The sequence below is a fragment of the Helicoverpa armigera genome, chromosome 16 (genome assembly GCF_030705265.1).
Source record: "Helicoverpa armigera isolate CAAS_96S chromosome 16, ASM3070526v1, whole genome shotgun sequence".
NCBI classification, from domain to species: domain Eukaryota; kingdom Metazoa; phylum Arthropoda; class Insecta; order Lepidoptera; family Noctuidae; genus Helicoverpa; species Helicoverpa armigera.
In genome coordinates, this window is record NC_087135.1 from 10,000,001 (window position 1) to 10,025,480 (window position 25,480).

A 25,480-nucleotide genomic window follows, 5' to 3' on the forward strand; every position below is an offset into this window, starting at 1 on the left:
AGAGATATAACTACACACAAGTAGCTGGGATACAGCTCATTGAGAACTACCATGGAGGTGGTGATGTGGCCATTTATGCTAGAGGTAAGATTTGATACCTACCTACCTGTTTTTTTTTTTTTTTGATGTTGAGGAAATATCAAATGGAGCCCCTCCAGATGTGGGTGCAGAGCGAGGGAGTGTCAGACTCTTACTGACTAAATCCCAACATGTCCCTGATTAAGCCCTTTATGTACCAGGGCCGTGGTAACTCTTTCGAACAATCCCGCAGTCCTGGCAGGTCAAATTAGATACTGAATAATTTATTCGAAAACCCAAAAATATTAGATAGCGATTTTTCATTTTTTTCTAACATGAAAAACTAATTTGATACTTGAACAGAAGCTATAAATTGCTCGGTGCTCAATAGAACACGATACAAGACGTATTGGATTAAATTGCTAAGCTACCAGATATTCTTACACTTGATACAGCCCTCTCAACGTTATTGATGGACATAAGACACCTATCCATTCAACTAGATAACAGATATAGGTCGGGGCCGTCCCCAAATTAACTAAATTGATTCATAACTCACCTACTACAGATAAAATTACCTTTTTATGGCAAGGACGCATTTAATAGGGATTGACTTACCAATAATGTGATAGCCAGTTATTTTCAACCTGTTCCTTTTCACTGTTCCAGGCCCATACTCGCACCTGTTCCACAACGTACATGAACAACATTATGTGTTCCACGCGATATCGTACGCGGCGAAGATCGGCGAGTATTCCAGTGGAACAACAACGATATTTGCAAACTTATGGCAACTTAGCATCATCACTATCATAACTATATTATTGTTGTGACTTTCTAAAGTGATTTAGTCAAATCTTAGGTACAATCAACGAGAAAATCTTTGAGGATTTTTGGTCTCAAAGCATTTCTGAAGTATTAAGTTTGTATTATTATGTATGATCAATGTTTACTTTTAAGTTTAAATGTTTTCAGAAAGATATCAATTTTATACTTGTTTTTACTTTTATATTGCATTTTGTATAAAATGAAAATACTGTATTGATACCAAAATAATGCATTTAAAGAAAAATGAGCTGTTTTAGTACCTTTAGTACCAAAGATAGAGCATCAAAATGAAACGGTATTTCACTATTTACTACTTTATTGCATCATGTCATAATAAAATCAGAAAAATTGTAACAGTTGTATAAAAAGATTTGTACAAAACATGGTTATCACAAAATAAACGCGACAGTATAGTTGAACAATTCAAAATGCAAAACAGTTTCAAATAAATAAATTATACTTTCACGCTGATTACAGAATTATTATTCCTTTGGTAATGTAAGCTTTAAAAACGGATTTTTACATATTTTATATTTCTCTTATTGGTAAATTTTATAAGAATTAATAACACGTGACAATTTAATAAAACTCAACAAAATATCAATGGAACGTTATGGTTAAAATTAAGCACCATTTTAAAGAACAGGTATTAAATAACTGTTCCAAAGAACAACAGACAAGAATCACAGAAGTTAGACGCCTAATAAATGCACATAATATTAATTAAACCTGGACAGCGCGATTTGAAACATTGGAATATAACTCTACATACAGCTACCTTAAAACTGTATACTAAAAATCAATTACATGTGAAAAAAAATTGAGCTAAGACTAAAGAAACATACTATAACGAATATTCCTCAGAAGTAATTTCTTGTCCAAGGTACACTCGAAAATGATCATAATTGATCAATTCTCAACCCTATTATTACCTACAGTATATGGTTTAAAATTGATTAACAATGGTCATTGTCGAGTGTACCTACAAAGTTAGGCTTACACTAGGCCTCAACTGGTTTCACCAGTTTTTTTGGACCCCAACTGTGTGTTTTTTCTTCCAGTTTATGTTGCGTATTTTTTGTACGCAATTCCGATGAGTATAGCAGCCCCCAAAGCCAGTAACGCCCATTTCAGCCGTGAACTGAAAATAATAAATTAAATTAATTTTAAGATTTTTTTTTAAGGATTTTGGGCTAAGGACTTACCAATGCATCTTATAGGTGAATTAAAAAGTAAGTTTTTTTAGATTAGTACAGAAATGCCCAATATTCTTTAGTGTTGTTTTCTTACTTTCATATAAATACATTTTCTATCAACTTATTAGATACGAGTAACTTTCTATTAAGTACCTACCTATATCTACAACATAACACTTAACATATATTTTTTACATAAACAACCCCTTTGAAGTACTGAAATTTACACTCACAATTAGCTACTTATATTCGCAATTCTCCTATTCTTAGATACAATAATACGTTGAATACAATACAATTTTAAACCAGCTAACAATAATTATTTTTACATCTACTCAGGCCCATTTACACCGACAACATAAACGCCCGTTGTTTTTCTTAAAACAACTGTTTAATTTTCAACTTGGAAGTGACAATAAAATTCTTAGTAAACAGCCGTTTAACTGCTTGTGTCGCTAATTATAAACCAATTGAAAACCGATTGCGACTCGCGTATATCAGGGCTCTGACATACAACGTGTTAAAGAAAACTGGCGTTTATTTTCTCGGTGAATATGGGTTTCAAATACAATAATTTGGAGTTACCCCCGGTTATCTGGGGGCGGCGGAGGCGGCGGCGTTGGCCTACAAGGCTTGCCACGCCTTTAAACACAAACAAACTCAACATTATACAAATCTTCAAGCTCGTAGTCTTACAGGAACTGCAGATCTCCGGGAAAAAAGCACACTTTTTAGTATCACCTAGCTATTTTTCATAACAGGTACAAAATACTACCTAGTATTTTATACCAGGTAGTATCAAGCACTATGGACTTCTTTATTTTAGTAGGTACTCAACAATGAAAAGTAGTGGCGAACCAGTTTTTTATTTAAAATCAAATTTTATTTCAATTATAAAATAACAAAGTTTATGTGCTATCGGATATCGGAAGCATACCTATCTGATATTATTTTTCGATTGCATTAAAATTTTATTTTTATTATTTTTTGCTGAAATCCCAACTTCATAATTGTATCATGTCACTTAGAGTTCTGCTAGCTACCGCAAGAGAATTACGAGCGTGAAGAAATATATAACTACCTATCACAAACTATGCTTATCTACTCTAAACCAAGTATGAGTTTCCTACTTCTAAGTAAATGTATATTTAGGATTAGGAACCTTTCTCCACAGGGTGGACCTCGAGGCCGTCTTGAAAAAAGGAAAACATATTAATTGCTGACTCTTTACTTAGATATTTTGAAATATTGACTTAATTTTAAAGACTATTTAAAAAAAATCGAGACAGAGGCTTAAGAAAATATGTATAAGTGAAATCAAAAGTAACATAATCATGTTTTTTTTTCGTTAGAAACGTGTGTACGCTGTGCGGAATCGCCCCAGCAATACACGGTCAGGAAAGAAAATATTCACAGGTTTCTAAAAATAATAAGGAAAAAAATGGAAGACCTTTCACGAGGCACCACAATATGTTGAATTCTTCTTTCCACTCTAGGCTGGATGGGAGCCTTATAAGCACATTTGTGTGACGACTTTCGGCTGTTACAGAACCAATGATTAATACAGAAAACCTATAATTTATGTTCAACTAAGTTCTTACTTACTACTAACTTCTGATATCAATAAGCCAACTAAATCTTTAAAGATAAAAATCTACTGTCAGAACTCTAGGTGATGTCAAATGCTGGATTTTAAGATACCAACGAAGTAATTCGGTAGAAACCCATTTTAACGATATAATTTGTTTGAAAGTTCGGGTTTCATAATATTCCTTCAACAATTCAATTAATAAACACAGCTTAAAACATGAAATTTTATCTTGAAATACCTGATAGGAGCACCATCAAACGTTCGCCACGACTTGTCATCGCTTGTACCAGGTTTGATAATATTTGGACAACTATTCGACAAAGTAGGTTAGAAACTAGACTTCACTAAACACATTAATTAATAAAATTTTGAAAATTATTTCACGGTTTGGAAATAATTCCAGAGACACCAGTTACTGTTGTGTAAGAACAGATTTTGTTTCTTAAAAAATCGGATAGTTTGTTAGCCGACACCAGTGCATGAGCACGATAATTGGCGCCAAAATAAATGGTAAACAAACCGACAGCTATGGAAACATTGTTCAATAACAAGTTCTAGGGGAAATCAAGAAACTTCGAAATGTTTGCGTTTAAAAACTATTTTTGGAAGAGATCTGATTTGTAGTCAACTTTATTTTTAGACAAATTTTAAGACTCATTCATGACTAGTGGAAATCTTTCAAGATCACGTTACACTCAGAGCTTGTAACATGGTAAAGAATTTTCGGAGTATCGTTGATTACTAACAAAAATACAGAATACTAACAAATCTACAAAAATAAATAAGAATTGACCTGCTGGCTTCACATTCCGTGCAGTTTCGGTGATATACTGAACTGTAGGGATTGCAAAAAAATATATTACAATTTTTTTCTACAACAAATACTGTTTTCGAATGTAAACTAATAATACCTTCTGTTATGAAAATGAAGTATAGTTACTACAGGATACTTTACAATAAATAAAATGGTTAACATCTGGGTTGAAAATTAACACAAAAGCACAACAATGTGCAGTGCAGATTTTCCATACAGTTTTTCATTTTCATCATGTTATCCCTGTTATGAGATCTCACCATTTTTATTTCAACTAGGATACCAAATTATAAGTTTAATAAAAATTTGTGTCTTACAAACTACAATACAACTCTTAGAATTAGTTAGGTACTACTTATTTTTCGGCAGACTGACCTTCATTTTTATCTAGAAATTAAATAAACTCAGTCAAAACAAGATAAATCTATTTATAAATACTTATCATATAATACATCAATACCGCTGATGTAAATCACAAGTACCGATGTAACATACCTTTATAATATAGTAATACAGAATGATAAGTACATTATGAAATACGCGAATTTGAACCATATTACTAAGTAACAAGAACTAAAATGCCTTAAAAAGTTGCTAAGTGAAAAATAAGTTATGTAACATGGTAATAAAAAAAAATACAAACAAATCACCTTGGCCTCCATACTTTAGCTCTCATTTTACAACTGCAAACAATTTACATTATTTTATATAGCCGTTATAATCTTTACTTTGCGGGATTTCCTTTCGTTTTTACTATTTTTATAAAATTTTAGTTTTTACACTTTTTTTGCTTGTGTCACTTTGTGTATCTATGGGTAAACCAAACATTTTTCCGAGATAATTTTAGAATTCAATTTTTTTAGTTATTTTTATTTTATTTTAAAAATAGTTTGTTGGTACTTACCAGCTTTCACCTGGTGCTAGTCTACCAATTTTATATTTTTTCATTATTGTTCTGAAAGAAGAGAATAAAATATTAAAATTCACTTGAAGACAAAATGGGACCGGCTAGAAAGATATCTTGTTTGTTAAAGCAATGCTATATCACAGCTTGAAGTATGTTTTTTGTAAGACTGATTCGTCAAATAGTAAGAACATAAAAAAATATTGCTGGGAATAGGTAGATAGTCAGTCAGGCTCTGATGAACACAGTAGCAACCAGCTTCAATGATTCTTATGTAAATCATTTGTGTATAACTTTAATCATAAGAACTTAAAAATATTACTGAGAATAAATAGATAGTCAGGCTCTGATGAACACAGTAGCAACCAGCTTCCATGATTCTTATGTTTATTATTTGTATGTAACTTTGGGTTACTTACCCCCGCACTCAGAGACATTTAAGTTTACTTAAGCCATTCCTCAGTGACAGATTTGTTTGACAATCTGTCACTAAGGAGTGACTTAAGTAATCACATAAATTAATGTCTCTGAATGCGGGGGTTAGATTATAAATATTTTACCAAGAACCATCAACCTTCCTTTAGGATGAAATATGAATTACCTGGCATCTTCACTGTGACCAATATCCTCAAAAGCGATTGTGGCATCTTGTCCCGCAGCCTCCAGTAGTGGGTCTTCTCCGCCAGGGTGCTGTGAAGGAGCAATTACATTGATTAACCGGAAAATAAAATTAGGTTTTAGGGCTCCGTGTAAAATGGGACCTATTACTAAGACTTTGCTATCCTCTTGTCTGCCTCCAGGCTCTCTAATGAGCTATGATAGCTAACTAGTTATTTTAAAACAACAAATGTGATAATTGGGTACTCTATAAAAAATGCTACATTATCACATTGTTGAATGATCATAGTTATTGATGTGGAAATATGAGCACACTGACATCGGTCAATTGGCCATCACATGACATGAGCCTATCAAGGCAGCTACCTATGCACATGGTCTCCAGTATCTGGGTAGAACTGGTGACAAATAGCAGGCAATCATGATATTTTATGTCCATATACATAAAATATCATAATTGATAACATAATATATTAGTATGATTACTTGATGGCTAATATTTAATATTTGTGTTATTTATACAGCATATTTACAATGTTATGTCAGACAGAAATTATCTACTCAAGGGCATCTGATGCAATAGGTACCATGATTTTAAGTGTAAATAAGTAGTAAATAAAACTAGGTATAGATTTAAAATCGGGTAGAAGGGTTCAAATAAAAATATAGATAATGAAAGAAGAGTCAGTGGATATCCTTAGGGGTCAGAGTAATAGAAGCAGTCAAGAATCCTCTAGTGATAGTGATAATGCCTCAGCCGCAACAAATAAATCTTCATTCACAGTCTTCAAAAATATAAATATTCAACAGGTGCTGTTTACATAAAATTCGCAAGAACATTACTTAGGAGGCACAGTATACTGTGCCGCAATCAATATCATATGAAGGTCACAGCTTATTGAAATAAACTGAACCTTTAATTCACTAAATAATATAGTTAGCGTAGGTCAGCAGTTCAAGAAAAGACCTTACCTCATCGATGTAGGAAGTAACATCGTAAACGTCATTTCGGATGACCATCCACACGCTTTTTCTGGTATTGTGCCTTTTAACTTCGTCTGCCGTTATAAGTCTATCTGATTTATCTTTTTTGTCAGTCATGTTAGAGTTGTGATTGTGTACTTTCTATTTGAAATTTACGAACCAAATTGGACCGAACGGTGGTCAAGGTTGTTAGCCCTTGACTGGAAAAAATAATGTTGCATATCTGTCAATATGACAGTGTCGCAGCTGTTATTAGTGCTGTAAAAATTTCAACCAATCCGACGCCAGCGACCGAACGCGTTTTGTTTGATGAACGCATCTACACTAAACAAAAATGTTGAACTAAAATTATATCTGATTAAAATGCATTCACATACATTACAAACATTCATAAATCAGATAATTTACTCTTATTGCTATAAAAATTAATAAAACATGATACGTATTTTCAAACTCTTACGTTTTATTTTTGCATTTCGCCAGAATCCATGTGTCAATGAAAACGTAAACATAACCTCAAAATAATTGCATGATTCTTCTTTCTTGCTAACTTACATGTTTTGCTAAAAATCATCAGATAAAACCTGATTCCGTTCCTTTAAGCAATTTTGTTGTAATATGAATATAACCAATAAGAGTAAAACCTGCTAATGGCTGAAGAGAAGGATTTTAACGATGCTTTAGACGATATTTTTCTTGGAGAAGAGATAGCACATAAGGAAAGTTATGATCAAGGCTTTAAAATTGGAAGCGAAGCTGGAAACCCCGAGGGTTACCATCTAGGATACCATAGAGGAGCTGAATTAGGGCGGGAACTGGGTAAGACTTGAAGAAAAATACATTTGAACCTGCAGTATGCTATTAACCAATAAGTCCAATCTTCTTTCTCCTGCCCTGTTCCCAAATTTTACTTGGGGACGGCGCAATATGTCATTTTCTTCCATTTTCCCCTGTCACTCGTCATACTGACACTCCCTTCCTATTCATATCATCTTTGAGGCAATCCATCTATCTTTTCTTAGGTCTTCCTCTTCCTCTCCATCCATCTACATTCATACTTCTTAGCACACACTTTGTTGCATGCGTATCATCCCTCCTCATTACATGCCCATACCACGACAATCTTCTACTTCTCATCTTTTCTGTAACTGGTGCTACTTTCAGACTTCTTCCAATCTAATCATTCCTATCCAGTAGTAGGATACCATAAGTCCAATAACACTTAATTATGAACCATCATTTATTAAACTTTTCAGGCTTTTACCTAGGTATAGTAACTCACCACATCAACCTAAACTCAGAATCTAGCACAAAATACTCTGATAAAACATTAACACAGCTGACCAAAGTTAAAGAACTCATTGATGCGTTTCCAAGGACAAATTCTGAGGAACATGATATACTGGGCATGGCAGAGACAATCAGAGCTCAGTATAAGAAGGCTTGTGCATTGTTGAAGATATCTTCAGCCAATCCTTATGATGCAGGAGTCTCATTCTGGTAAGATATGTTATGTTAATTTTTAATCAGCACAATTTTACTGTACCATTCCTATGTATATTTAACCAACCTATCAAAAAGAAATAGGTTCTGAATGTAAAGTGATAAATAAATAAATTCATTGTCATCAGCCTTTTTTTACATACATGAAGAATAACTTAATTAATCTATAATATAAAAAATGAATCGCAAAATGTGTTGGTAAGCGCATAACTCAACAACGCCTCGACCAATTTGGCTAATTCTTTTTTTGTTGTGTTTGTTATTGTCAGGAGAAAGTTCTTATGAAAAAAAAAATAGGGTAAAGTAGAGAAGTCAGTTGACGGGAGCGAAGCCGCGGGCAAAAGCTAGTTGTAAATAATTATTTTTATCAAAACACTGTAAAGTTTTACCAATATGGTTTCATCAGGGATTGCTGCATAGAACAACTAACTTCTCATCAATATTATTAACATTTCAGAATCACCAATGACCTCTAAAATAAGCAGACTCTGTCACCACATAGATTCAATCACCAAATACTTGGCACCACTATTACCTATTGCCAATTGTCATATGGTGGAATTCCTCACTCAAAACCACTGGGAGATACTGCTGCCGAGCCCCTTGAGGAAAACCCTTGAAGGTGTGGAATTAAATGAAGCACTGGATGAATTCTGGACCACTGCTAGTGGTCAGGAAACTAAAGGTAACTTAAAATATTTTCATTTATCTAGCTAGCTATTACTAATGTAATAAAAAGGAAATAGGTTGTGTATACCCTGAAGGCTCCAAATCGCTCAATTTATTTGGAAAATTCTGAATAAATTGAGCGAATGTTGAGAAGCGGCACTATTCATGAGTAACGTAGACTATAATTTGAGTTTACTGGTAGAAGTTCCCCTTGGTTGCGGGTGATACCATAGGAGCTAAGGATGATACCATGCAGCTAGTAAATTATAATGATACTACTACCATATAATAATATCACTGACATCCTCCATAAAATATTGTTCATCACAAAAATCCTTACCACTAAACCATATTTTCCACTCTTTATCTTCAAATTCCAGCCACGTCCCCCCTCTCCGACTGGATCACCGCCGCCCGATCCCACTGCATAGCCATCAACAATGACTACTGCATATCATCTGAACAACTACAGGAGCGCATCAGGACGTGGGGAGGAGATATCAGGCCTGAGATACGTGTTAAAGAGTTCATGACCAGCAAGAAAAGTTATGAGGTAATTAAGATATAGTTATGGTTACAGTCAGTCATATACCATATTAATTTAAACATGACATTTAAACAATATGTCTTACCACATTGCTGATTGCTGTCTTGTCACATATACTATATACGTTTGTACCATACAGTATATAGAGTATTCTTGACTTACCTAGGATCTGAAACTCTGTAACTAACTGACTGACTTTGTGACTATTCATGTGAGCCTACAAAGGCTTTATTAAAACTTATGCAATTACATTTTGCTGAAATCTAGTAGCCCTTGGTACATCAAAACTGCAAACAAAATATTTCAATACAAAATGAAAAGTAATTTTTCAGAGAAAATGAACTGCTTGACAAACTCACCACAGTGACTTTCTCCCCTTCTGTGCTACCAACTAAAATTATCTATGATGTAAAATATTATCCTAATGTAGGTACATTTCCAGGTACAAACAATGTCCCGTCTCGTAGCATCTCTACACTCAGCTAACAGGGCCACATGTTGCGTGGAAGCGGGCGGCGGGCGCGGCAACTTGCCGGTGGCGCTGTGTCTCGGGTATGGCATACCCAGCCTCACTGTAGACTGTGATGCTGCTGCCGTGGCCGCTGCTCCAAGCAGGATACGGATCATACAGGTATTATTATTATACAGGTTGTGTTAAGCAAGCTTATCTCTTTCCATCTGTGTTTGTGCCTCGCAATAGTGTAGTTCCTCATACCAACCTTTATAGTCCAAAATTTACTCTCTTAAGTAATATTATCTTTTCCCCGGAGTTTCACACATGTGTCAGAGTAACCACTTCCTGCAACCGGGTAAAATGAAGCCTATGTCCTTACTCAGACTCGAGACTATCTGTACCTATACTTTTTATTTAAATATCTATATTTTATTTTATTTTTATTTAGATTTTCATTATAAACCATTCTGTTACAGAAACAATGGCACGCCATAGCCAAACGCATAAAGGACGGCAACGAGGAGCGTATGAATGACAGTATTAACAAGAACCTGCATAGATTCGCCGCTGCCTTCATCACGGAACACACGGATTTGGCCGGCATTGTCAAGGAAAAGTTTCCGGAATTCGCTGACCAAGACGTTAAACTGCTTCTAACTGGTAAGTAGGTATTCAAAATAAAAAATAGAATTGGTTTTTGGCAGATAGCTGTTTTAAAACAGGAATAAAAAACATAGAGAGTATTCAATACATAGAGAGTATTCAATAGCAACTCCCTGAGAGTTGCTATTTTGAGAGTTGTTTTTTAATTTTGTTTTTAATTAATTTTAATTATGTTTTTTGTGAACCCACTGTCCTCGACTGCCTGTTTGAACTGGGCAACACGATACCCAAATGTTCTGTTCAAATGACAGCCGAAACTCACCAATCTTATTGTGCAAACTTCAAATATTTATTGCGATCATGAGTATTACATATGTGTTATAAAATGTAGAGGTACATGATACCCTGTTAGGGCGCAGCAATACAATTTTAATATACAATGACTTTCAAACTATTTACTTAATCTTAGGTTATATATTTATAACCATATATACCCCAAGTATATTATTCCAAGTAGACCATGATAACATGAGCCTTGTACCCCAGGTCTGCACACTTGTGGGAACCTAGGCCCGGACAGTCTGCGTATCTTCGCGTCACAGCCCACTACTGGCGCTGTATTCAACGTGCCGTGCTGTTACCATCTGCTGACTGAGACTGTTGAGGGGGATATGTTCGATGTCTTCCAAAGGGATTATAGAAGTGGAAGTAGTCAAGGGTTCCCGATGTCGGAGTATTTGAGAGGTGAGATTTTAATTATCTTCTTTTCCTTGGTTTATCTGGTTCAGGGCATTCTAAACAATCTGGCATATTGAAAACTTGATGCTATGACATGTGTCAGCGATAGAATATCCTTGATGTATGGTCGTGGTCGGTGGTTTATGTTTTTAAAAGGAAAATTAATATGCAAATCAGCAACAAGGTTCTCAATATTCGACCAAGAAAATCTTTAAGAAAGCACAAATTGTTTGCTGGACTTCGAAAAAGGAGTTCTCGACTGTTGACTGTTCCAGGTTACAACTTAGGCAGAAATGCAAGGATGTTGGCAGCTCAATCTATCCATAGAGTTGTTAGCCAACGTCAACTGCCCTCTTCCAGTTTGCTATATAGAGCTCTGTTACAGGTCAGACTTACTCCTACTTATTGTAATTCAAAGTAATTCTTCTAAGAGCCCATTTTTCAATAAATTGTTAACATCTAAGTTCCTTTCTGAAGAATTAATATCGCGGTTTGACATATTTTGTTTAGAAAAGCGGCGAAAACAGCAAACATATTCCCCAGATAAGAATAATCAGTGATTGAAAAATGGACCCTGCGTCAATACCAGTTTACTAGGAGTAGCCACCAAGATTACTCATTAACAGCCGGAAGAGAAACTTGAAGATTTTTATTTGAAGTGAATACATTATGTACTTTTGTTCGCAGGTAATAATTGAAGAGCGACTGCCGAACCACAAAATATCTGAAGGCAAACTCAAAAGAATAACACCAAAATGTCAAACATTCCAACAGTATTTCAAAATGGCCGACGAGATTTTAAAATTAGAACTCTATGACAGTTTGACGGAAAGTTTCTTCACAGATATACATAAAAATATGGATTGCCAGTGGAAAAAACTCGTGCTGTTTTATTTATTAAGGTTATGTTTAGCTCAAGTAGTTGAGAGTTTGATATTGTTAGATAGACTAATGTTTTTGTATGAAAATGGCTTTGATGATGTATATTTGGTTAAGTTATTTGATCCTGTGTTGTCGCCGAGATGTCATAGTATCGTAGCTGTAAGATAACAATAATTTAATTTTCATTTTAATCTACTTATGAATATAAATTATATTTTGTACAGTACAATCTATTTACGTTCTGTATTACCTATGCATATGAAAATATTGGTTCTAATAATTTAGGTTTTCAGTAATAAAATTGATGAAAACCTTATTTTGAACTTTTATTTGTTCTGTTATTTCTCATTCAGTATTTATGTAATAGGATTATCTTTCAAAACAATTATATGTATTTGGAGTATTCGATGTTAAAATTGGCTGTTATCGTAATATTTAATTCGCTTTTTTCGTAATATTTAATTCGCAAACTAATCTAGATAAAACGGAATTGAACCTACGTCTAAATTAATATTATAAAGCGCAAGAGTTTATTTGCTTGCGCTCATCTCGGAAACTACTATTTCGATTTGAAAAAATATTTCATGTTAGATAGCCCATTTAACGAGGAAGGCTATAGCCTACTTTTTTCCGGGCTCATGCAGAATTTCCCACGGGATGCGAGTGAAACCGCTGGCAGAAGCTAGTGTGTTCATAAATGATTTCACGTTTATACGCGACATATAGGTAAAGTAAGTTAGTATACCTATTGCTGTATTTTGTTCAATTCCCCCATTTGCTTTCGACTTCTAACACACCCTTACATTTTCGAATTCCGCGTAACCAGCCGAAAACTTTTGATTGCCGGACAATTCCGTGAATTGAACGCGAACTGTTTCGAATAATGCTTTTTGTTTGTACTTGTTTCGTGTGGTTGTTAGCTTGAAATATGGGATTTTTACTACATTGACCTACATGGGACTGATGAGAGACGAGTAACCCTACCTTTTATATGTTCGGGTGGTCATCTTGACACTGTAGACTCTTCTCCTTCTATACTCCATTTGAGTAGGCAATTAACTAAAGCTAAACAATATTGATAGGACTTGTTACACAACGCTCCCGAACGAAAGAACCAATTTTTAAGTTAGTTGTTCTTAAACCGTGGGCACAGTTTTACTTTGAATTCAAAGGTAATTTACGTAGTCATTCGCCACACTTAAGAGGCATTTTCACTTTAAATCAAGACATTTTTGCCCATATCGATGTCGGTAACACCACTGGCTATATACACGTGGATGATACCCCGGAACAAATGTTTGTGTTTTCTCTCGACCTTATAAAGATAATATTGCTTCTACCTGTATTTGATTGTTTGGGGCTTGAATGTTTGAGCTCGTGAGATTTATGGCCCAAACCCAATCAAATAGATACAACCTTGGTCTTTAATTTTGATCTCACCTTGGAATGGTTGTCAGGCTTTCTGGTTTCTTAGCCCATATTGACTGCCAAAGATAGTAAAATGACGGGGACCCACTAACTTAACGTGCTTTCCGAAACACGGAGGACCTTCTTATAGCAAGGATATTCAACCATCATCGGACCGATCGCGCCAAGCATTGCTTAACTGCTTGAAAGCCGCTAATTACAGAACAATAGAAAATTAATTACATCTGCGTGGATCCGCGCCACTGGCGAATGTAGGTACAGGGGGTTAAGCTTATGATCGATCGACCCGTGCAGCTGTGGTACTTAGAAGCAAGCTGCTCAGAAGATTGGTGGATCCTACGCATCATAAAAAAGCAAGCAACAAGTTATCCCGACATGCTCTTTACAAGAGCTCTATAGAAGTAATGTACGTACCAAAGGAGCTTCATAAAGAATGTTTACGGTATCGTAAATTCTATTTTAATATTTTTATGATGTACCTAATATCAGAACATGGTCTCATTTATCCGCCAGCATTGTTATGTTTACCTATATTGTTTATCTCTTGTTCTTAAATGTTAAAAATAAAACAACACGTTACATTCATAGTCTAGCCTTTAATTTCAATCAACAATAAAGAAAGGTATCTGATAACCTACCTAGGCTGCTAGGATTATTCAAATGTAACTTAGGTACCCCTGCACTCAGAGACATATGTTACTTAAGTCACTCCTTGGTGGGTAGGTAGGTAGGTAGGTACATCGTAAGTACCTATATGTGGCTGTTTACAAATTGTAATAAAATTTTATAGCAAACGCGTGATAGCATCAACATGCATACCATTAATAAAACGGACATTTTTATGTACATTCTAGGTACCTTTGTATTTTCAGGCTATAAAAAATATAACTAAGGATTTACCTATCTAAGCTTAGGGGCTTGTAGAATCTAGACACACGGCAGTGTGTCCGCCAAGTTCGAGCAAAAAAGCGACACACCGGCCGTGGGTTATATTACACGAACCATTTCGGGCCAAATTCGACCCCCCTATAACTCAAAATCTATTTTGTTTACGCATATCAAATTTCTAGTATCTGTTGAGACCCCCTCACTTATCTAAAATACAAAATTTCATTAATATACCTATTGTAGGTCTTGAGATATTGACGTCAGAAAATCGCTATTTTTACTATACACTCACTGACTGACTCACTCACTCATCAAAAACCTAGACCACTTCCAATGGTCGTATTGACTTGAAATTTGGCATGGAGGTAGGTCTTTATGTCAAGGTAAAGGAAAAAATCGGAAAATGGCCAAGTGTGAGTCGGTTTCAAAATAATGAAGGTGTAAATTTATATCCCTAAGGAACTAAAACGAACTAAATTTATCTATATTTATATATCTTCGAATGGTCGTACCGATCTGAAATTCGTTACAAAGGTTTGAGTCAAAGTAAAGTAAAAATCTGAAAACGGCCAAGTGTGAGTCACAGTGCATATTCAAAAATCTGAAAGATAGTATAAATGAGACATTTCCTTAACTAACTTAATCATAAAGAAAAAAAATAAACAACCTTACAAAAATAAATGAAATCCCACCCAAAACAAAAATGTGAAAGACTGCCAAGTTCGATGATATGGGAATGCTTCGCCTATAAAAAAAGTGAGATCTGGATAAGTACCAAGTTCCATACACATACCTCAGTTAAAAATAGTTACTTTTTAATGATGTTACTTGGCAAGTTTTAATAGAAAATTAAATACTTGATTCCTTGCGTTTAGTAGCTTTTTAACAAGGTGTGTCAAAACTTGCCAAGTAACATTATTAAAAAGTAACTATTTTTAACTGAGGTATGTGTATGGAACTTGGTACTTATCCAGATCTCACTTTTTTTATAGGCGAAGCATTCCCATATCATCGAACTTGGCAGTCTTTCACATTTTTGTTTTGGGTGGGATCGTATTAAATACCCATTTTTAGGGTTTTAACGCAAGCAAAAATAGATATTGCGAATTAAACCAAAGTTATTAGCCATTGAGCGGAAAAACCTGAGCATATAATTGGAATAACCAATACTTACTAGCTACCTATATTTACGTAAGATAAAATAATTAATGTGGCGAGACGTGTATCGAAGTAGGTATGCTCATTTACCATTAATCAGTAATCGGGTAAATTGACACTTATTTAACACAACTTTACGTACTTAAATAGTTGGTTTTTCAAGAAACCCACCTATTTTCTACATAAGGCGAACAACCAAACTCAAATCTGCTCTTAGAACCTTAAATCCGCCGGGAACGAAGGCTTGTATTAAAATATTAAATTATCAAAATACGATTAGCAACTAAGCGTTGAATCCAGGATTAATTGGGACTTGTGCGAATTAAGGTATGAACTAACGGCAATATTATGACAATAATATTTCTTATTTGAATGCCTACAAACGCTTCAGTACCACTACATAGTAAAAAACAAATTCGCTTTCTCAGTCCCTATATCCCTCTGTATGATTAAATCTTTGAAACTACACAGCGGATTTTGATGCGCTTTTTTTTCAATAGACTGAAGAGGTAGGTTTACCTATAGGTATAATAACATCCAGCACCCGTGCAAAGCCGGGGCGGGTCGCTAGTAATAGAATATAACGGGTGCAAGGCCTAAACATGATATTTTGTAAACAAAACACTAAAGAGAATTTTTAGGTGTCCCGGACGTGGGTGAAACCGCAGTAACTTTTAAGTAATCCGTGTTGGAACTGAGGTAAACAACCAATTAAAATGCCTTATTAAATTATAATTTAAACGTGAGAGTTAACGTGACACGGTTCACGCGTAATTTTAGTAGGTAAATAGGTACATAGTTCTGCCCCCACACCTATCGGGAATTTTCGCGAATTTTCCTTGATCGTGTCGTATTGCGTTCCTGTTATCCTTCCATGTTTACCTACCTACTAATTTTGTTAACATGTGAATTAAAACGAAATAAAAACATTCATAACTTGATCGTCGTCATCATAATATACCGATTGCCGAGCACTGCTGAACGTAGTTATAGGTACCTCTAAGAGTGCGAATTATTACTCGTATGTACTATGTAAGTCAGTAAAAAATTTTTGTATAACATATGTATGCTAGTTTTAAGGTATTTATCTATGCGCCTTTGATGCCTGATAATAAAGATGATTTGATTTTGATTTCTTTTCTTTTCTTTCAATTTCTTTTCTTCTCATATACCTATGAGAAGAAAAGAAATTCAAAGTAGAAAAGAAAAAAAAGGGACATTCGAGTTAACACACAGTATGACAAAACTTACACATTCTGACATTCGCAAACTTATAAGACTGAACACTAAAATATTACACAAGCGTTCAAATTCCTAGAACACAAACGATTCCGCCGATCGCTTGAATAATTAGTAAAGTACAATTTAACTGATAGCAATCTGGGGGTTTGTTCAGGTTTTCAGAAATCGTGGTACGATCGCCGAGTGATTCACTATCGTTTTCGTATTAGTCACTCACTCACTGGCACATATCTGTAGTTTGCCAAAATGCCAATGCTTTTTCGTCGCTACGGGTTTTAAAGTCGCCCAAATTTTCAGTAAGTTCCAACGAAACGCATATTTTCTACACTACAAACAGTTTTTTTTTTTTAAGTTCTAGAATTCAACGTAGGTAATGCCGAGTTTACACGAACACTCTTTATAGCCGCCAAAATAACGCACATAGAAAAAGGCATCATATACATTTTTTTGGCGCCATTTTTCGCGGCACGCCAACGATGACGTGCGAAGCGAAAAAAAAAGTATTTACATAGTGAAATGTTTTTTTAAGGCGTCTTCATCAAAATTCTCCAAAAATGAAGCATATTAATATTGCTATCGTTCTAATAATAAGTGTAGGTCGTCGTCCTTCACGGTTTCGTATAACGCGAGTGAGTCCCACGCAGGTTGTAACACAAAGCTGAATCAATACAGCACCTGTTACGTCGTTTATGACGGATCAGCTGTCAAACGAACTAATTCGGTAATAAGGGGAGAATTCCCCCATTTATCGGGAGTTTACGCCGCCTTTTTGGCAATGTACTTTACATAATTTGCATTATCATTCGACTTTTTATGGGAGATGGGGCGGTTGCAAAAATATGCGAAAATTGTGTCATAAAATTCAATTCAATTAAGCGACCTACGTAAATAGCTATGCTTAGAAAATGTTAGTCTCATAGATATAACGGACTCTAAAATAATTTAAAAGGTTCGGTATTTACACGACATTTTAAAGCACAAGTTATTATTTTTAAGCAATCTAATGTAACTAAGTTTAGTACTTTTCTTTTGGTTCTCGTAACATCTACGACACCCAAATTCGCAGCCTTGTAGTTTCGCCTACGACGCTACGGGCTACATGAAAAAAACATTATAATACCTACTATCATAAATTTCAGACTTATAATGTTGTTTTTTTATCATACATAAAACTGTTTTAAAAAGACGCAGCGAAATAAAAAGGGCAACACATATTATTATGATAAACTGCCTAAACTGTGGGAGGAAAAATTGATAATTTATGAGAGCTGATAAAGGATAGTTGTAACACTATACCCGTCTACCTATTTATGTCATCTTTGCTTTATTATGCTTACCTAACTACGATGTTGTATTATTTTGGCAACGGTTAGAATTTACATTTAAGTTGTCATATAGTACACTTATATATTTTACCCGAAAGCACGACAGACAGGAATTGCTTTTGCATTTATAAAAATAGGACGGATTTTTATTGATTATGTGATCAAATAATTCGTTATTACGGATTACCCGGGAATTAATCTGAATCCACGACGACTGATTAAAATAACATTTACCTACATTGTTCTTATAGAAAAGATGTCACAAGAAGACCAAACTACTTGGTCATACCTGAACCTTGTGTACCAAATCATGAAAGATTTCATGCGGAAGCAAGTCGTCACAAATAAGTCGCCTTTTAGTATCTACACCCACACATGAGTGAACTATTCACTACCTCTAGACAGTTACAGATCAAAGCAAAGAAATAAACGTATACAATATATCGCGTATCGTAATTAATTATAATGTTTACCTACTAGAATACAATGGCCATATAAAAGAAAAACACATCCTGGAGATAATTTTATCAATATTGGCCAGAGAGAATATAGATTTCCGGATGTTATTGATGAAGATACTAATATTTCAAAGCTGAAGAGTTTCTTTTTATGTTTGATCGGTAATGTCTGATACTTCTGGATCGATTTATAAAATTATTTCTTAGTTAGATAGTCCATTTATCGAGGAAGGCTATATACTTACACCCGCGACAAATATGACAGTAATAAACACGCCTGCGAACACTTCAATAAGTAAATGATTTTATACACATACTAAAATTTTACCATCTGTACCTAGTATTTTATTTCTGTTTACTCGAATATACTTATAAACTCAGTTTCATGTTGCATTTAGGTCAACTGTTCAAATGATAGATGATTCACTTCTATTTAATTTATTAAAAAAAAAACATTTTTGCTATCGCCAGTGGTTTCACCCGCATCTCGAGGAACTACCTCGTGCACTTAGAAAAGAATAGAATCGCCTTCCGTGATAAAAGTGTCATCGGAGACTGAAAGAATTTTACAAGTCGGACTACCTAGTAGTTTCTGAGATTACCGAGTTCAACGAAACTTTACAACTTTATAACTTAACTTAGTACCTAAACATACCTAGATAAATATAAACCTATATTGTATTAGTTCCTTTCAAACGCGTTTCACCATAAATACTCTCTTAGTACATAATTATTCTCAAAATAATAGTGAAATACCGCTTACTATTAATAGTTTTGCTTGTATTATTAACTTGGGGGCGCGTGAAAACGTGTGATTTGTCGCAGGCATTATTTCATTGACGGCAACTCAACCTGTTGCCCTATTTACGGTAGGGTAAACATTATGCCTTGACTTTTGGAGGGTTAAATATTGTGTGGTGTAGTATTTAAGTACGTATTACTAATGCAAATATTACTCGCTCGTGTAATACCATAAATAAATAAAGTCTTGCTGGCATGATAAGTAGTTTGTGATGTTTCAATGAATCGGACACCCGTTTAAGAAGTAGGAGTCAAGTACATCTACATTATTCTGTCAACATGACGATACACTATTGAAGGGTTATCTACACTATTGTTACGGAATTATATTTATGTTACATGATAACAACTTAAAATTGTTGGATTCATCATCATCATTTCAGCCACAGGATATCCACCGGTGAACATAGGCCTCTCCCAACCCCATTGATTTCTGAAAGGACATGTAGAGCCTGCACCCAGAGCTACCCGTGACCTTGTTTACCGAGATTCCATGTACCACATATTTATTGCTATTTGTGTTTTGAGGCAAAGGAAACTTCTAAAAAGGGGAAAAACCACCCTATCGTCACCTTGGAATTCTACCCTTGGTCACCTTGTGGTTTTTATTTCCGGATATCTTTCCTAAAATAGATTTTTTTGTGATAAATAACATATGTACATTGTACATACGTACATACGTGTTTTTTGATTTTTGTGATGTGAATGAAAACACTAAGACTTATTGAAATAAAAATATACCTACCTTTTTCAGCTCTTGGATTCTTTCAAAAACAAAGTATATAATATTAAATTCTATTTATAAACATTTAAGAGCGTGTACGTCAACCGCGCGCCATTTGGCCTAAAATGGTACTTTTCAAACCACTGTTTCTCAGTAACTACTTATCCTATAACTATGTTATTTTTTAATAACGCAAGGTAATTTTACTGTCTATATAGTTAATTGAACATAAATTTCAATTTGTGTAGTTTATATACTTAAAACCCCTATATCGTAACAGATGTTTTATAAAATTCCCGTTCAGCGTCTTTTTCGAAGCTTAAATTCATGTGAAAACAGTGGCAAATCTAATCATATTTATTTTTTTACTCATGGAAGAAATCCCCATGCCTATAGTTAGTTGAAAACATTTTTTGATTTAGGTCTCTATCTTTCAGAAAAAAATATTTTAACAATGTGAAAAATTGTGAATTTCAAATGCTTTTTTTACCTATCTATCTTACTGAATTTAATATAACAATTATTTACTATAGTAATATAACTCTTTCTTTAAAACATAAACTTTATATTTTAATTTAATCTCTCGTTTTTATTTTTTTATAAATTATTTAAAAACTACTATAAAACGCTGCACGCGAGTCAACTCAAACCAGACCGCCGCAGGGCTTCACAGAGAGAGGACGTGTCGCTCCGTCACATCGCGTAGGGTGAATAACCTCTGCCGTGGATACCGAGAATAGAGTACATTTCAAGCGCGACCAACAAATCTTGATACATTACTATTTTATTTAAAGCTCAATTTTGAAGCAAATTTTTTTTATCGATTGAGTTGAAATTTTGTTTGAATGTCCAGTTTTAATGACAATGTATGATTCTATATCCAATATGGCGGTATACCCAAGATGGAGAAAAAAACGTTTTTAATGCATTCCTACGATATGGGTATCAAATGAAAGGGCTTGCTATGAATAACTCGAAAAAAAATGTGTCGCGAGTCTAAATCCAATATGGCGGACTCCTTAGGCTAGAAATCACTTATTGCAGATGTCTGTTACCAATCGAGCTATAATTTTTTTTTTTTCATTTTGGATGTACCCAAATTTTGACTTTTGATCTCGAATAACTTTTGAAGCATATAGGATAGATAACTTAAAACTTTATTTGCAATGGTAAACCCAAGCTCTTCACCAATATTTGGCTTTCCGGCAATTGTTGTTATTTGACCACAATTTTTCGGTCTGGATGGACTGGACCATTCATATAAACAATCAATTTTTCAAATCGGTCCAGGCGTCTTTGAGAAATCGAGAACAATCAAATTGAGAACAATCACAAAACAATCTTATTGAAACCTCCTCCTTTCTTTTTTTGAAATCGGTTAAAATACAGAAACTCTTAACATTGTCATTAATCATCAGTCGACTATTTAGTACTGTTGAAAATTGTATGTAATATACAGAAAGTCCTCAAAACCAAGGTTTTCATAGGTGCCCGATTTTTTTGCAAAAGAGTGTAAGTATTAACGACTTATTTTCATGCTTTTATATTTTAGACATCCATAGACTTACACTATTTTCCCGCTATTAACTATTTACTAAATAATATATTTTTTGTTCTACCAATTTCACTCGAAAGGATCAAAATGGTTTGTGTGACTATACGTGAAGTATGATAGGCACGCACACAGCCGCGACGCTAGTCTGCGCGGTTTTTTGCGTTGAATTACCTAAAGTTGACATCGCGCGCCGAGCGTACACGCTCTTAAGCGTCAACCAAAATAAAGGAGCCACCAACGCCATTTTGAATTGGAGCACCTTCGGCCTACGCCGTAGTCAGTGCTACGCGGCTACGCCAGACAGTTTTGAACAACACAATAGGTAAACGACGTTTAATGCGTGGATAAATTTTGTAGTGAAGGAATATCAGTCAAAAGCAATTGCTGACTTAGAACCGGTGGCTTTATGTAGAACAATATCGGCCTACGCCGTAGCATGCCTACGATAATATATACTTCAATAAATTAAATTAACGCCGGGCGGTAATTTTACTAATTTTACTTCTGGTATAGAGCAGAACTCAGTCATTAATGAAGATAGTGAAAAAGTTGGATTTACCATTTTCGAAATTGGATATTTTATGCAAAAGTGCAATAAATTATAAAATTATCCTTGCTTTCGCAAAATTAAAGAGTGTACGTAAACACTTCACAAAGATGCAAAATTTTCCCCTGGTCATCCCGCCTACCATCTATCGTCGGTCTAAAAAGTTCATTAGTGCTATTAATAAAATCTCTTCAAATGATCCCACGTAGGGCTATCGTGTTTTTGCGAACATTTGCATGATATTCTGATCGTAGGCGACTAATAAAAACAAGGATGTTACTAAAAAACATTGGGACTTGAAACGATGAAAATATACCTACATACCGGTAACCTGTAACGTATTGCTACATAGTACATGCGTAATAATACTCGTTATTTAAACAACGTATTTCTACCTATAATCTTTTTTTTTCTTTTTTTTTACCACTTTTCCAAAAGAAAAGCTTAAATATCAACAACCTAATCTTTGTTTTTATTTGAATGTTGCCTCAGGAAATTCTGGTCCGATTTGTGAAAATATTTAGAAAGAGCCTTTTTATCCTAAACATTGACATCTTTTATCCGAGTGCTGGAAAAGCTTCCTGGAACCACGTGCACGGGCGGAAGCCAACATGGAATTAACCACAACAGCCTACTAAAACCACAGTTAATATTTCCCATAGGAATGTTACAAAACAATTGAAAAGCAATTAGCTCCAAGTTTGTTACAAACTGTTTCTTGCGTGGGGTAAGGGAAGGTTCATATCTGATGGAAACCCCAGCACAGACAAATCTATACTAATATTATAAACAGGAAAACTTTGTTTGTTTGTTTGTTTGGTTGTAATGGATAAACTCAAAACTACTGGACCGATTTTAAATATTCTTTCACCATTAGAAAGCTATATTATCTGCGAGTAACATAGGCTATATTTTATCTCGGTGCAGCAGTAGCTACCATGGGACGCGGGTGAAACCGCGGGAAAACGGCTAGTACTTATACGATAAAACATTCAATCATTTACAACTCAGACGCAATGACGGATGTCATTGCGTCAATCATACATTTACGATATGTTCGACGCATTTTCCATCAAATATGTACCGACCTTAAAAGTCCCGGAGAGTTACCTGAGGTTTTGTGTTCCAAATCAAGTGATCGCTTGATTTTATTATTACCAATAGTTTTTATAGACCTAATAATAATATGATGTGGTTTAGTTCACGCCAAACTTTTTACGTCACGGCATATTGCGAGTATCGCTGTGTAGAAAGCTGACGGCTCAAAAAGCTGATTTTCAGCTAAAATTCAGATGATTTTGATATTTTTTTATAGAGAAATCATGAAATCAAACGAACCAATTCTTCTGCCTCATTATAATATCTGTAGGTATAACTATATGCATGAGTATGATACATCAACTTAGTACATCTGTACAAATATGTAGGAACCTATAGGCAATGCAACTGGGGCAAATAACGTTTGGGTTACAAACTGTCGGACTGTCCAACATGTGCAAACTTAGTTTGTCTAGATTTCTCGAATTCTGTTCCGTAGGCTCATATTATGCTTAGGTAACTAGATAGCAATACAAGGAAATTATTGAAATTATAGGTAGATGACGGTGTATATATAGGAGTATTATTGTGTTTAAATTACTGGGAAATACAATTATGTAAATGCTTATATGAAACGTGATTATGCTGCTATAAGTAGGTGCGCTAGTTACAGATAGCCAATTAAATATAGTTAGATAATATCTAAAGATCGTCATCACTCACTTATCTAAAGATAAATAATCATGATAGGTACTTACTTAGCACTTTTTATGTAAATATGTAGTAAACAAAAAGCTCCTGCTTAAATAATGATTCAGTTGATTAAGCATTTCATTTTTAACATTAGTTTTTTACAGAAAGCCATATTAAGAGAGTAAGTATATGTTTAGTTAATGCGTATACCTCTAGATTTGATTCACACATAGATTTGATACATCGTATCGAATCATATTTTTCTTGTCTTTCAAACTCACCCACACACACTTACACAGTCATGCTTCCTTTTTTCCAAGCCGTAAAGCATTCACAATATTACACTTCCGGGGAAGCCTAAATGTAACCTATATACTCCCTGAACTATGACACAAAATATGCTTCGACTACTGAAATATTGGTACTTTGTCATAGCACCCTCCGTGGTAGCATTTGTCAATCGACAATTTTTGATATTTATCTACGGGTACATCGCTGCGAAAAACTATACGATTTTTTCATGAAAGCGGGTGAAACGTACCTACTTGTATGTGTATCATGTATACGTAAGGTCGTGAGCGCTCAGTACTTATTGGGCATTGGTCAAGTCAAAGAATCATATAGACACAATGTGCATCTTTATACACCTCTAGGTTACACACATAAGTATGGCTCATCCGTTTTAGTTGTTCAGTTTCCTTTTGAATCCTGCTGTGTACTATTACTAGAATTGAATCACATTGTGGATTCTTTGGACGGTGCAGAACTATGCAGTAATATTAACAGACACGAGAGATGTCTACGGAAATTCCATCAAAGGAGTTCCATCTCTGATTCGACAACTAACTTTGTAAGGCGAACACTGGCAACTAAACTAAGGTCCTACTATGACAATCAGTGCTTTGACGGTCACGTTACTTGAATATTTCTTAATCTAGCTCAATAAAGTTCGGTTACAACGTAGGCTTTCTATACACAAATATATTAGAATCGGAGGGTAATTCAAACACCTTGATTTATTAGTATTAACTGTGTTTATTTGATACGTAATATACACCCACTGTCTCAAAGGTTCATCGTGCCCTCTAATCAAGTGAGAACATTAAAATATACGTCTTGGTTCACAAACTGTATGTGTATATGTTATCTGACTTTTGCAGGAAAATGCCCAACGGGGTTTTCGCAAATTAATTACTTAAATGTTATTTCGATTTAAGCGTGGAAATCCTTTAATCACCTCGGGCGAATATTTTAATACTTCAACAGAAATTCTT

General features: G+C 34.7%; 3 protein-coding genes across 4 annotated transcripts in view; 2 read left to right on the forward strand and 1 right to left on the reverse strand.

The window, feature by feature from the left end:
- The window catches only part of LOC110372110 (alkaline phosphatase), a 6,839-nt gene extending 5,522 nt beyond the window's left edge, over nt 1–1,317 (forward strand). The window contains exons 8-9 of the mRNA XM_064038417.1: nt 1–84; nt 688–1,317. The exon at nt 1–84 is cut by the window's left edge and continues 150 nt beyond it. Of these exons, the coding sequence (XP_063894487.1) occupies nt 1–84; nt 688–851 (248 nt within the window). The 3' untranslated portion in view covers nt 852–1,317. The remainder of the gene's footprint in view (nt 85–687) is intronic.
- On the reverse strand, nt 1,145–7,194 carry LOC110372112 (cytochrome b5). Of its 2 annotated transcripts, XR_010277251.1 has the most exons (9): nt 6,942–7,194; nt 5,953–6,041; nt 5,352–5,402; nt 5,098–5,130; nt 4,427–4,468; nt 3,872–3,943; nt 3,493–3,582; nt 2,628–3,234; nt 1,145–1,987 (listed from the first exon to the last, which is right to left on the reverse strand). XR_010277251.1 is itself a non-coding variant. In XM_064038419.1 (7 exons), exons 1-7 carry the CDS (start codon nt 7,068–7,070, stop codon nt 1,909–1,911), a joined length of 480 nt encoding a protein of 159 aa, XP_063894489.1. In that variant the 5' UTR covers nt 7,071–7,189; the 3' UTR covers nt 1,145–1,908. The 2 variants fall into 2 exon arrangements, 1 of the variants encoding a protein (XP_063894489.1); XM_064038419.1 differs by lacking the exons at nt 3,493–3,582; nt 3,872–3,943 and having other exon boundaries at nt 2,628–2,684; nt 6,942–7,189.
- A 1,099-nt stretch (nt 7,195–8,293) lies between these two features.
- On the forward strand, nt 8,294–12,517 carry LOC110372111 (probable methyltransferase-like protein 25). The gene is made up of 8 exons (XM_064038418.1): nt 8,294–8,453; nt 8,914–9,141; nt 9,506–9,678; nt 10,115–10,303; nt 10,603–10,786; nt 11,276–11,473; nt 11,743–11,852; nt 12,155–12,517. The coding sequence occupies exons 1-8, from the start codon at nt 8,432–8,434 to the stop codon at nt 12,515–12,517; spliced, it is 1,467 nt and encodes a 488-aa protein (XP_063894488.1). The 5' UTR covers nt 8,294–8,431.
- Nucleotides 12,518–25,480: the final 12,963 nt, after the last annotated feature.